Consider the following 12,620-nt stretch of genomic DNA (forward strand, 5'->3'; position numbering starts at 1 on the left):
GGCGGGAAAGTGAGAGACAAAGAGAGGAGAGAGAAACATGTCGATGCTCTGGTACACACGTTGTCCCTTTGTTCTGGAGGCAGAGACGGGGCAGAGGGGCTGATACCTGGAGGGGGAGACGGGGCAGAGGGGCTGATACCTGGAGGGGGAGACGGGGCAGAGGGGCTGATACCTGGAGGGAGAGACGGGGCAGAGGGGTTGATACCTGGAGGGGGAGAGGGGGTTGATACCTGGAGGGGGAGAGGGGCTGATACCTGGGGGGAGACAGGGCAGAGGGGTTGATACCTGGAGGGGGAGACAGGGCAGAGGGGTTGATACCTGGAGGGGCAGAAGGGCTGATACCTGGAGGGAGAGATGGGGCAGAGGGGTTGATACCTGGAGGGGGAGACAGGGCAGAGGGGTTGATACCTGGAGGGGCAGAGGGGTTGATACCTGGAGGGGCAGAGGGGCTGATACCTGGAGGGGGAGACAGGGCAGAGGGGTTGATACCTGGAGGGGCAGAGGGGCTGATACCTGGAGGGAGAAATGGGGCAGAGGGGATGATACCTGGAGGGAGAGATGGGGCAGAGGGGTTGATACCTGGAGGGGCAGAGGGGCTGATACCTGGAGGGAGAGACGGGGCAGAGGGGTTGATACCTGGAGGGGGAGACAGGGCAGAGGGGTTGATACCTGGAGGGGCAGAGGGGTTGATACCTGGAGGGGCAGAGGGGCTGATACCTGGAGGGGGAGACAGGGCAGAGGGGTTGATACCTGGAGGGGCAGAGGGGCTGATACCTGGAGGGAGAAATGGGGCAGAGGGGTTGATACCTGGAGGGAGAGATGGGGCAGAGGGGTTGATACCTGGAGGGGGAGACGGGGCAGAGGGGTTGATACCTGGAGGGAGAGATGGGGCAGAGGGGTTGATACCTGGAGGGGCAGAGGGGCTGATACCTGGAGGGGCAGAGGGGTTGATACCTGGAGGGGCAGAGGGGCTGATACCTGGAGGGAAGAGGGGCTGATACCTGGAGGGAGAGACGGGCAGAGGGGCTGATACCTGGAGGGAGAGATGGGGCAGAGGGGTTGATACCTGGAGGGGCAGAGGGGCTGATACCTGGAGGGAGAGATGGGGCAGAGGGGTTGATACCTGGAGGGGCAGAGGGGCTGATACCTGGAGGGGCAGAGGGGCTGATACCTGGAGGGGCAGAGGGGCTGATACCTGGAGGGGCAGAGGGGCTGATACCTGGAGGGAGAGATGGGGCAGAGGGGATGATACCTGGAGGGAGAGATGGGGCAGAGGGGTTGATACCTGGAGGGGCAGAGGGGCTGATACCTGGAGGGGAAGAGGGGCTGATACCTGGAGGGGAAGAGGGGTTGATACCTGGAGGGAGAGATGGGGCAGAGGGGCTGATACCTGGAGGGGCAGATACCTGGAGGGGCAGAGGGGCTGATATCTGGAGGGGCATCATTATTCTAGGAATTTGATTATGTTCTTATTTTAAACTTTAAAACTGAGACTTCACTACCATCTTAGGCTCCAGGCATAACCTTGTCCCCGGGCTAAATGAGCACAGCACCAGCTTGTGATATTCCTCCATGTGACCAGCTTGGGGAGGAAGTGTTTGCTGTGAGGTTCCTCCAGGTGACCAGTTTGGAGAGGAAGTGTTTGCTGTGAGGTTCCTCCAGGTGACCAGTTTGGAGAGGAAGTGTTCGCTGTGTGAGGTTCCTCCAGGTGACCAGTTTGGAGAGGAAGTGTTTGCTGTGAGGTTCCTCCAGGTGACCAGTTTGGAGAGGAAGTGTTCGCTGTGTCAGGTTCCTCCAGGTGACCAGTTTGGAGAGGAAGTGTTGGCTGTGTGAGGTTTGTCCAGGTGACCAGTTTGGAGAGGAAGTGTTTGCTGTGAGGTTCCTCCAGGTGACCAGCTTGGGGAGGAAGTGTTTGCTGTGTCAGGTTCCTCCAGGTGACCAGCTTGGGGAGGAAGTGTTTGCTGTGAGGTTCCTCCAGGTGACCAGTTTGGAGAGGAAGTGTTTGCTGTGTGAGGTTCCTCCATGTGACCAGTTTGGAGGTTCCTCCAGGTGACCAGTTTGGAGAGGAAGTGTTTGCTGTGAGGTTCCTCCAGGTGACCAGTTTGGAGAGGAAGTGTTTGCTGTGCGATACTCCTCCAGGTGACCAGCTTGGAGAGGAAGTGTTTACTGTGCGATACTCCTCCAGGTGACCAGCTTGGGGAGGAAGTGTTTACTGTGCGATACTCCTCCAGGTGACCAGCTTGGGGAGGAAGTGTTTACTGTGCGATACTCCTCCAGGTGACCAGCTTGGGGAGGAAGTGTTTACTGTGCGATACTCCTCCAGGTGACCAGCTTGGGGAGGAAGTGTTTACTGTGCGATACTCCTCCAGGTATGACCGTGTCATGTTATCAGAGAGTGATGGTGGTAGAAGTGGAGCTCCAACAGCAGCTAACTATTATCGTCTAGAAAGTCCAGACTTATTTACAATGGCGGCTACCCCGGCCAAACCAGGACGACGCTGGGCCAATTGTGTGTCACCCTATAAGACTCCCAATCACGGCCGCATGAGATAGAGCCTGGAATCAAACCAGGGATTGTAGTGACGCCTCTTGCACTGAGATGCAGTACCTTAGACTGCTGTGCCACTCAGGAGCCAGTCGAGTGGACCGCCTCGTTGGCAGTCGAGTGGACCGCCGCATTGGCAGTCGAGTGGACCGCCTCGTTGGCAGTCGAATGGACCGCCACGTTGGCAGTCGAGTGGACCGCCGCGTTGCCCGTAGAGTGGACCGCCGCGTTGCCAGTAGAGTGGACCGCCGCGTTGCCAGTCGAGTGGACCGCCTCGTTGCCAGTAGAGTGGACCGCCGCGTTGGCAGTCGAGTGGACCGCCGCGTTGGCAGTCGAGTGGACCGCCTCGTTGGCAGTCGAGTGGACCGCCTCGTTGGCAGTCGAGTGGACCGCCGCGTTGCCAGTCGAGTGGACCGCCTCGTTGGCAGTCGAGTGGACCGCCGCGTTGGCAGTTGAATGGTGATCCTCTGTCGGTGTCCTTGACACCTCCGTTAATCTGTCGGTGCCCTTGACACCTCCGTTAATCTGTCGGTGTCCTTGACACCTCCGTTAATCTGTCGGTGTCCTTGACACCTCCGTTAATCTGTCGGTGTCCTTGACACCTCCGTTAATCTGTCGGTGTCCTTGACACCTCCGTTAATCTGTCGGTGTCCTTGACACCTCCGTTAATCTGTCGGTGTCCTTGACACCTCCGTTAATCTGTCGGTGCCCTTGACACCTCCATAGCAGAACCAAATTACCTGGAGGGGTTTTCCCCAATAGAACACAGGGGTTTTCCCCAATAGAACACAGGGGTTTTCCCCAATAGAACACAGGGGGTTTTCCCCAATAGAACACAGGGGGTTTTCCCCAATAGAACACAGGGGGTTTTCCCCAATAGAACACAGGGGGGTTCCCCAATAGAACACAGGGGGTTTTCCCCAATAGAACACAAGGGTTTACCCCAATAGAACACAGGGGTTTTCCCCAATAGAACACAGGGGGTTTCCCCAATAGAAGACAGGGGGTTTTCCCCAATAGAAGACAGGGGGTTTTCCCCAATAGAAGACAGGGGGTTTTCCCCAATAGAAGACAGGGGGTTTTCCCCAATAGAACCCAGGGGGTTTTCCCCAATAGAACCCAGGGGGTTTTCCCCAATAGAAGACAGGGGGTTTTCCCCAATAGAACACAGGGGGTTTTCCCCAATAGAACACAGGGGGTTTTCCCCAATAGAACACAGGGGGTTTTCCCCAATAGAACATAATAATGTTTACATGGACACATCTGAAAACAGGCTACCTGATGGCACTCTGAGAAACGCAGATAATCGCCAATCAAAATAAACATTTTACCCAGCAAGCATGTTATTTTTGGCAAGTATATTTATTCTGAGTTCAGACATACTACGTAAAGGTACAGTATGTGAAAACTACTTCTACTAAACTACATTCAGTTGTCCCGAACTCACTTCACTTGCGCTAAAGAGGGAGGCTAGCTTGGCTGATGCTAGCACAGATCAAGTACACAGCTGGAATGCCGATTAAGGTCTTCACATGTACATTTGAAAAATTACTCAGAAAACCATGTGTTTTAATCGGCGTATGCTGACTTCAAATTTTGAACTGACGCCGATTAAGATACTGTCACGTTCTGACCTTTATTAATTTGTCTTGTCTCTATTTAGTATGGTCAGGGCGTGAGTTGGGGTGGGCAGTCTATGTTAGTGTTTCTATATTTACTATTTCTGTGTTTGGCCTGATATGGTTCTCAATCAGAGGCAGCTGTCTATCGTTGTCCCTGATTGAGAACCATATTTAGGTAGCCTGTTTTCTGTTGTGTTTTGTGGGTGGTTATTTTCAGTCTTTGTGTGTCTGCACCAGACAGAACTGTTTCGGTTGTCGCTTTGTTGTTTTGTATTTTTGAAGTGTTCAGTTTCTTATTAAAAAGATGAACACTAACCACGCTGCGCTTTGGTACAGGCACCATGTTATGCGGTGGAGCGCACGGTGTCCCCAGTGCTTGTGTATAGCCCGGTGCAGTACATTCCAGCTCCTCGTATCGGCCGGGCTAGAGTGGGCATCGAGCCAGGTGCCATGAAGCCGGCTCTACGCATCTGGTCTCCAGTGCGTCTCCTTGGGCCAGCGTACATGGCACCAGCTTTACGCATGGTGTCCCCGGTTCGCCAGCACAGTCCAGTGCGGGCAATTCCACCTCGCCGCACTGGCCTGGCTATGGGGAGCATTCAACCAGGTAAGGTTGGACAGGCTCGGTGCTCAAGAGCTCCAGTACGCCTGCAACGGTCCGGTCTATCCGGTGCCACCTCCCCGCACCAGTCCTCCGGTGGCAGGCTGTCTCTCCTTCTTCTCACTACAGGTGCTCCAGCCTGTCCAGCGCCGCCAGAGCCTACCGTCTGTCCTGAGCCGCCAGAGCCGCCCGTCTGCCCTGAGCCGCCAGTGCCTCCCATCTGTCCTGAGCCGCCAGAGCCGCCGGTCTGTCCTGAGCCGCCAGAGCCGCCGGTCTGTCCTGAGCCGCCAGCCAGCCAGGAGCCGCCAGCCAGGAGCCTCCAGAGCCGCCAGCCAGCCAGGAGCTGCCAAAGCCGTCAGCCAGCCAGGAGCTGCCAGAGCCGTCAGCCAGCCAGGAGCTTCCAGAGCCGTCAGCCAGCCAGGAGCTGCCAGAGCCGTCAGCCAGCCAGGAGCTTCCAGAGCCGTCAGCCAGCCAGGAGCTGCCAGAGCCGTCAGCCAGCCAGGAGCTGCCAGAGCCGTCAGCCAGCCAGGAGCTGCCAGAGCCGCCAGCCAGCCAGGAGCTGCCAGAGCCGCCAGCCAGCCAGGAGCTGCCAGAGCCGTCAGCCAACCAGGAGCTGCCAGAGCCGTCAGCCAGCCAGGAGCTGCCAGAGCCGTCAGCCAGCCAGAGCCGTCATTCAGCCAGGAGCTGCCAGAGCCGTCAGCCAGCCAGAGCCGTCATTCAGCCAGGAGCTGCCAGAATCGCCCTTCACTCCGGCGCCGCCGTTAATCTGTCGGTGCCCTTGACACCTCCATTGCTGTCAATTTCAAGTCAAACATGACAATGAGTTACAAGGAGTTGGTATGATAGCACAGGCAGACTGGCACCCTGTAAACCACTGACTGAGGTCTATAGTGTTAAATACAAGATAATTATTTCAGTACATTACCTACTAGTCTAATACAGGACACTGGTCCCTGTTGAAATAATCCGCTGCCTTTTTCAGTTCTACAACTGTACTAACACACCAAACCTAATCAAACTGGTTAAATGTTTGATTGTGTAGGAAATAAAAGGACTGTGAGTATAACTCTTGGTGCGTAATATCAACAACCATCTAGTACGAGAAAGAGAGAAAATCAGGGAGAGAACAACCATCTAGTACGAGAGAGAGAGAAAATCAGGGAGAGAACAACCATCTAGTACGAGAGAGAGAGGCAGATGGAAGGCAAATAGAGTGATTGAGAGAATTAAAGAGAGACAGGGAGGGCCAGAGGGGGAGAGAGAGAGAGAGAGAGAGAGAGAGAGAGAGCCAGAGAGAGAGAGAGAGCCAGAGAGAGAGAGAGAGCCAGAGAGAGAGAGGGCCAGAGGGAGAGAGAGAGAGGGCCAGAGGGAGAGAGAGAGAGAGAGAGAGAGAGGGCCAGAGAGAGAGAGAGACAGAGAGAGGGCCAGACAGACAGAGAGAGAGAGAGGGCCAGAGAGAGAGCCAGAGAGAGAGAGGGCCAGAGAGAGAGAGAGAGAGGGCCAGAGGGAGAGAGAGAGAGAGAGAGAGAGAGAGAGAGAGAGAGAGAGAGAGAGAGAGAGAGAGAGGGCCAGAGAGAGAGAGAGAGGGCCAGAGAGAGAGAGAGAGAGAGAGGGCCAGAGGGAGCGAGAGAGAGAGAGAGAGAGGGCCAGAGAGAGAGAGAGAGGGCCAGAGGGAGAGAGAGAGATCCAGAGAGAGAGAGAGAGAGAGAGAGAGGGCCAGACAGAGAGAGAGGGCCAGAGGGAGAGTGAGAAAATCAGGGAGAGAGGCAGATGGAATGCAAATAGAGCGATTGAGAGAATTAAAGAGGGAGAGAGAGAGAGAGAGAGAGAGAGAGAGAGAGAGAGAGAGGGAGAGAGAGAGAGAGAGGGCTAGAGGAAGAGAGAGGGCCAGAGGGAGAGAGAGGGAGAGGGCCAGACAGAGAGATAAGGCCAGAGGGAGAGAGAGAGGGCCAGAGGGAGAGAGAGGGCTAGGGAGAGGAAGACAAAGAGAGGTGTGGTGGTGAACCAACCCGGGATGACATTGTAGTTAGTCTGTCTCTCGTCAACACTCTTATATGACTCAATGAAAATAGACGCTCCATCATCTCCTCCGGCGTTGGCTGGAAGGCTCCCCAGCCTCGTCAGACCCAGAGGGGTTTGAGATTGCTGGTTGTCCCTGTTCCCCCTGGCTCTCCCCTGCCCAGGCCCTCCTGCCTTCCTCCTCTTCCCCCATCCTAGCTCTCCTCGCTGGGGCTGGTTGAACTCCGGGCCCCCTGGTTCCCATGGCCCTCTCCTCCTCCTCCTCCCCTGACCAGTCAGCACTCTCTGGTCCTGGGCCCCAGCTTCAGCTCCAGACACCTCCAAATACAGGTAGACCAGGAGCAATAGAGAGAAGAGAACCCAGCGCTCCATAGAGGCTCAGGAGAAAGTCAGGCTAGTCTGTAGAGTAGAGAGAGTAGAGTAGAGTATTACTTTATTAAGCCTGACTTGGGAAATTGTTTTATCCCAGCATGCATTGTCAATGAATTACAATGACAAGACATGATTTAAAAAAATATATTTTTAAAATCTTATGAAGACACAAAGGCACCATGGTATCCCTAAAGAATAGTTTGATTCCAGTGTTTTTGTTCTATCCTACTCTGGGGAAAACAGGCAACAACATCTTCCAATAGGAAGACCTCATAAAACAGTTCATCAATTACAGCTTCATGGCTAAAACATCGGATCGAGGGGTTTAGATGCCGGTAAAGCTGATATAGAGTCTGCGTAACAAATGGCACCCTATTCCCTATATAGTCATATTCCCCCCATAGGGCTCTGGTCAAAAGTAGTGCACTACATAGGGAATAATTTTAAATTTTTCCAAATTGTGCAGTTTCCACATGCTATAAGAGCGTCTGCTAAATGACTTAAATGTAAATGTAATACCTCCATAATAACAAGCCTCTGGTCTCTAGTCCCAGTCAGACAGACAGTAGAATATGTGGACAACTACAAATACCTGGGTGTCTGGTTAGACTGTAAACTCTCCTTCCAGACTCACATTAAGTATCTCCAATCCAAAATTAAATCTAGAAATCGGCTTCCTAGCCTCCTTCAGTCATGCTGCCAAACATACCCTCGTAAAACTGACTATCCTACCGATCCTCGACTTCGGTGATGTCATTTACAAAATAGTCTCTAGATTTATCTTGGCCAGGTCGCAGCTGCAAATGAACTGGCCAACTCAACAAACTGGATGCAGTCTGTCACAGTGCCATCCGTTTCATCACCAAAGCCTCATAAACTACCCACCACTGCGACCTGCATGCTCTCGTGGGCTGGCCCTCGCTTCATATTCATTGCCAAATCCACTGGCTCCAGGTTATCTAAGTCTTTACTAGGTAAAGCCCTGCCTTGGCTCACTGGTCACCATAGCAGCACCCACCCGTAGCACACGCTCCATCAGGTATATCTCACTGGTCACCATAGCAACACCCACCCATAGCACGCGCTCCATCAGGTATATCTCACTGGTCACCATAGCAACACCCACCCATAGCACACGCTCCATCAGGTATATCTCACTGGTCACCATAGCAACACCCACCCATAGCACACGCTCCATCGGGTATATCTCACTGGTCACCATAGCAACACCCACCCATAGCACACGCTCCATCAGGTATATCTCACTGGTCACCATAGCAACACCCACCCGTAGCACACGCTCCATCAGGTATATCTCACTGGTCACCATAGCAACACCCACCCGTAGCACACGCTCCATCAGGTATATTTCACTGGTCACCATAGCAACACCCACCCGTAGCACACGCTCCATCAGGTATATCTCACTGGTCACCATAGCAACACCCACCCGTAGCACACGCTCCATCAGGTATATCTCACTGGTCACCATAGCAACACCCACCCGTAGCACACGCTCCATCAGGTATATCTCACTGGTCACCATAGCAACACCCACCCGTAGCACACTCTCCATCAGGTATATCTCACTGGTCACCATAGCAGCACCCACCCGTAGCACACGCTCCATCAGGTATATCTCACTGGTCACCATAGCAACACCCACCCGTAGCACACGCTCCATCAGGTATATCTCACTGGTCACCATAGCAACACCCACCCATAGCACACGCTCCATCAGGTATATCTCACTGGTCACCATAGCAACACCCACCCGTAGCACACGCTCCAGCAGGTATATCTCACTGGTCACCATAGCAACACCCACCCGTAGCACACGCTCCATCAGGTATATTTCACTGGTCACCATAGCAACACCCACCCATAGCACACGCTCCATCAGGTATATCTCACTGGTCACCATAGCAACACCCACCCGTAGCACACGCTCCATCAGGTATATCTCACTGGTCACCATAGCAACACCCACCCGTAGCACACGCTCCATCAGGTATATTTCACTGGTCACCATAGCAACACCCACCCGTAGCACACGCTCCATCAGGTATATCTCACTGGTCATCCCCAAAGCCACTATGGCCAATTTAATGCCGTACCTCCCTAATCTTACTACATTTGCACACTGTGTATAGACTTTTCTATTGTGTTATTGACTGTACGTTTGTTTACTCCATGTGTAACTCTGTGTTGTTTGTGTCTCACTGCGTTGCTTCATCTTGGCCAGGTCGCAGTTGTAAATGAGAACTTGTTCTCAACTGGCCGACCTGGTTAAATGGAGCTAGGGCTGAATACTGCCCCCTTTAGAGGAAGTGCGTGCCCATAGTAAACTGAAAATATTTTTTCCCAAAATTGATAATATATGCATATAATAATTATTATTGAATAGAAAACACTCTAAAGTTTCTAAAACCGTTTAAATTATGTCTGTATGTAAAGCAGAACTCTCAGGGCAGCCTTTCTCCCAAACTCTCTCTTGTCAAAAGAAAAGTTGGGTCAACTTTGACGTCATCGCCCCCACCCTTCCCAGGCAGCTACCGATCTGGGAACAGTATGTATTTGTTCAGAGCGATGCCAGCTTTCAAATGGCGCGTTCATTGTGAGAATCCCGCGAGCCCTCGTCCTTTGGCGGGCAAAAACGCTTGGGTCACTCTCAAATACAGGCACTCTATTGCGCGCGGCCGATTTGGAGAACGGTCTTTTCCAAGATACACCAATCGAAGCCGGTTTGTCTGTTCGCGCTGATCATTGTTTTACATGTTAAAAACATCATAAAGCTCGATTCTGCACATAGTTTGACCAGTTTAGTCGACATATAATATGTAATTTTGAAGTTTTGATGCGCAAGAGTGCGGGACCAGAAGTCATTTTGGGTGCATTTCAACTGAAGCTGTTAGCATATGCTAATACAGACACACACAACGTGAAACCAAACGATGTATTGGGTAAGTATGACTCCTTCTACGTCTTCTGATGGAAGAACATCAAAGGTAAGGGAATATTTATGTGGTTATTTTGGGTTTCTGTGGACTCCAAACGTAGAGGAGACATACTGCTAATATCTGAGCGCCGCCCAGTGAACGAATTCTGGTCTCATTGTATAGCCTAGTGAACGATGTCTGTAACGTTAAAAATAAATGTAATACAGCGGTTGCATTAAGAAGAAGTGTATCTTTGTAAATATATGTAGAACATGTATATTTAGTCATGTTTATTGCTTGTTATCTGACGTTCTCTGTCGGAGCTATCATCATTTCTCCGGACATTTGAGTAGCATTTTTTGAAATGTCGTCATTGTAAACAGAGATTTATGGATATAAATGGCATATTATTGAAAATAAATAAATGTCCTGTATAACATGTCCTATTACTGTCATCTGATGATGTATAACATGTCCTATTACTGTCATCTGATGATGTGTAACATGTCCTATTACTGTCATCTGATGATGTGTAACATGTCCTATTACTGTCATCTGATGATGTGTAACATGTCCTATTACTGTCATCTGATGATGTGTAACATGTCCTATTACTGTCATCTGATGATGTGTAACATGTCCTATTACTGTCATCTGATGATGTGTAACATGTCCTATTACTGTCATCTGATGATGTGTAACATGTAATATTACTGTCATCTGATGATGTGTAACATGTCCTATTACTGTCATCTGATGATGTGTAACATGTCCTATTACTGTCATCTGATGATGTGTAACATGTCCTATTACTGTCATCTGATGATGTGTAACATGTCCTATTACTGTCATCTGATGATGTGTAACATGTAATATTACTGTCATCTGATGATGTGTAACATGTCCTATTACTGTCATCTGATGATGTGTAACATGTCCTATTACTGTCATCTGATGAAGTGTAACATGTCCTATTACTGTCATCTGATGATGTGTAACATGTCCTATTACTGTCATCTGATGATGTGTAACATGTCCTATTACTGTCATCTGATGATGTGTAACATGTCCTATTACTGTCATCTGATGATGTGTAACATGTCCTATTACTGTCATCTGATGATGTGTAACATGTCCTATTACTGTCATCTGATGATGTGTAACATGTCCTATTACTGTCATCTGATGATGTGTAACATGTCCTATTACTGTCATCTGATGATGTGTAACATGTCCTATTACTGTCATCTGATGATGTGTAACATGTCCTATTACTGTCATCTGATGATGTGTAACATGTCCTATTACTGTCATCTGATGATGTGTAACATGTCCTATTACTGTCATCTGATGATGTGTAACATGTCCTATTACTGTCATCTGATGATGTGTAACATGTCCTATTACTGTCATCTGATGATGTGTAACATGTAATATTACTGTCATCTGATGAAGATTTTCAAAAGGTTAGTGAATTATTTATTTTTTAATCCTACTTTTAAATTTTATATTTTCTGGGACAAAATGGCTGCCGCTTGTCTTTTGTTTCGGTGGTGATCTAATATAAATATGTGCTATGTTTTCGCCGTAAAACATTTTAGAAATCTGACTTGCTGGGTAGATGAACAAGGTGTTTATCTTTCATTTGAGCTATTGGACTTGTTAATGTGTGGAGGTTAAATATTTCTAAGAATATTTTTTTGCATTGTGCGTTATGGTAATGAGCTTGAGCCGTAGTCACGATCCCGGATACGGGATGGGTAGCATCAAGAGGTTTTAAATAAAGGGTTAGGGGGTTATATATATAAATACCTGGTTAAATAAAGGGTAATATAGATAAATACCTGGTTAAATAAAGGGTTAGGGTTATATATATAAATACCTGGTTAAATAAAGGGTTAGGGTTATATAGATAAATACCTGGTTAAATAAAGGGTTATATATATAAATACCTGGTTAAATAAAGGGTTAGGGTTATATATATAAATACCTGGTTAAATAAAGGGTTAGGGTTATATATATAAATACCTGGTTAAATAAAGGGTTAGGGTTATATATATAAATACCTGGTTAAATAAAGGGTTAGGGTTATATATATAAATACCTGGTTAAATAAAGGGTTAGGGTTATATATATAAATACCTGGTTAAATAAAGGGTTAGGGTTATATATATAAATACCTGGTTAAATAAAGGGTTAGGGTTATATATATAAACACCTAGACAACAGCTGTTAGTTAATAAAGATCTACATCCATCCTGTCACCTAGACAACAGCTGTTAGCTAATACAGGATCTACATCCATCCTGTCACCTAGACAACAGCTGTTAGCTAATACAGGATCTACATCCATCCTGTCACCTAGACAACAGCTGTTAGTTAATACAGGATCTACATCCATCCTGTCACCTAGACAACAGCTGTTAGTTAATACAGGATCTACATCCATCCTGTCACCTAGACAACAGCTGTTAATACAGGATCTACATCCATCCTGTCACCTAGACAACAGCTGTTAGTTA

The 12,620-nt window shown here is 49.3% G+C and overlaps 1 protein-coding gene across 1 annotated transcript in view; it reads right to left on the minus strand.

Moving 5' to 3' along the window:
• LOC115124709 (extracellular matrix protein 2) overlaps positions 1-12,620 on the minus strand; it is a 49,862-nt gene that overhangs the window by 20,556 nt on the left and 16,686 nt on the right. Inside the window, exon 2 of the mRNA XM_065002111.1 lies at positions 6,778-7,186. Within this exon, the coding sequence (XP_064858183.1) occupies positions 6,778-7,159 (382 nt within the window). The 5' untranslated portion in view covers positions 7,160-7,186. The remainder of the gene's footprint in view (positions 1-6,777; positions 7,187-12,620) is intronic.

The sequence above is a fragment of the Oncorhynchus nerka genome, linkage group LG15 (genome assembly GCF_034236695.1).
Source record: "Oncorhynchus nerka isolate Pitt River linkage group LG15, Oner_Uvic_2.0, whole genome shotgun sequence".
Taxonomy (NCBI): domain Eukaryota; kingdom Metazoa; phylum Chordata; class Actinopteri; order Salmoniformes; family Salmonidae; genus Oncorhynchus; species Oncorhynchus nerka.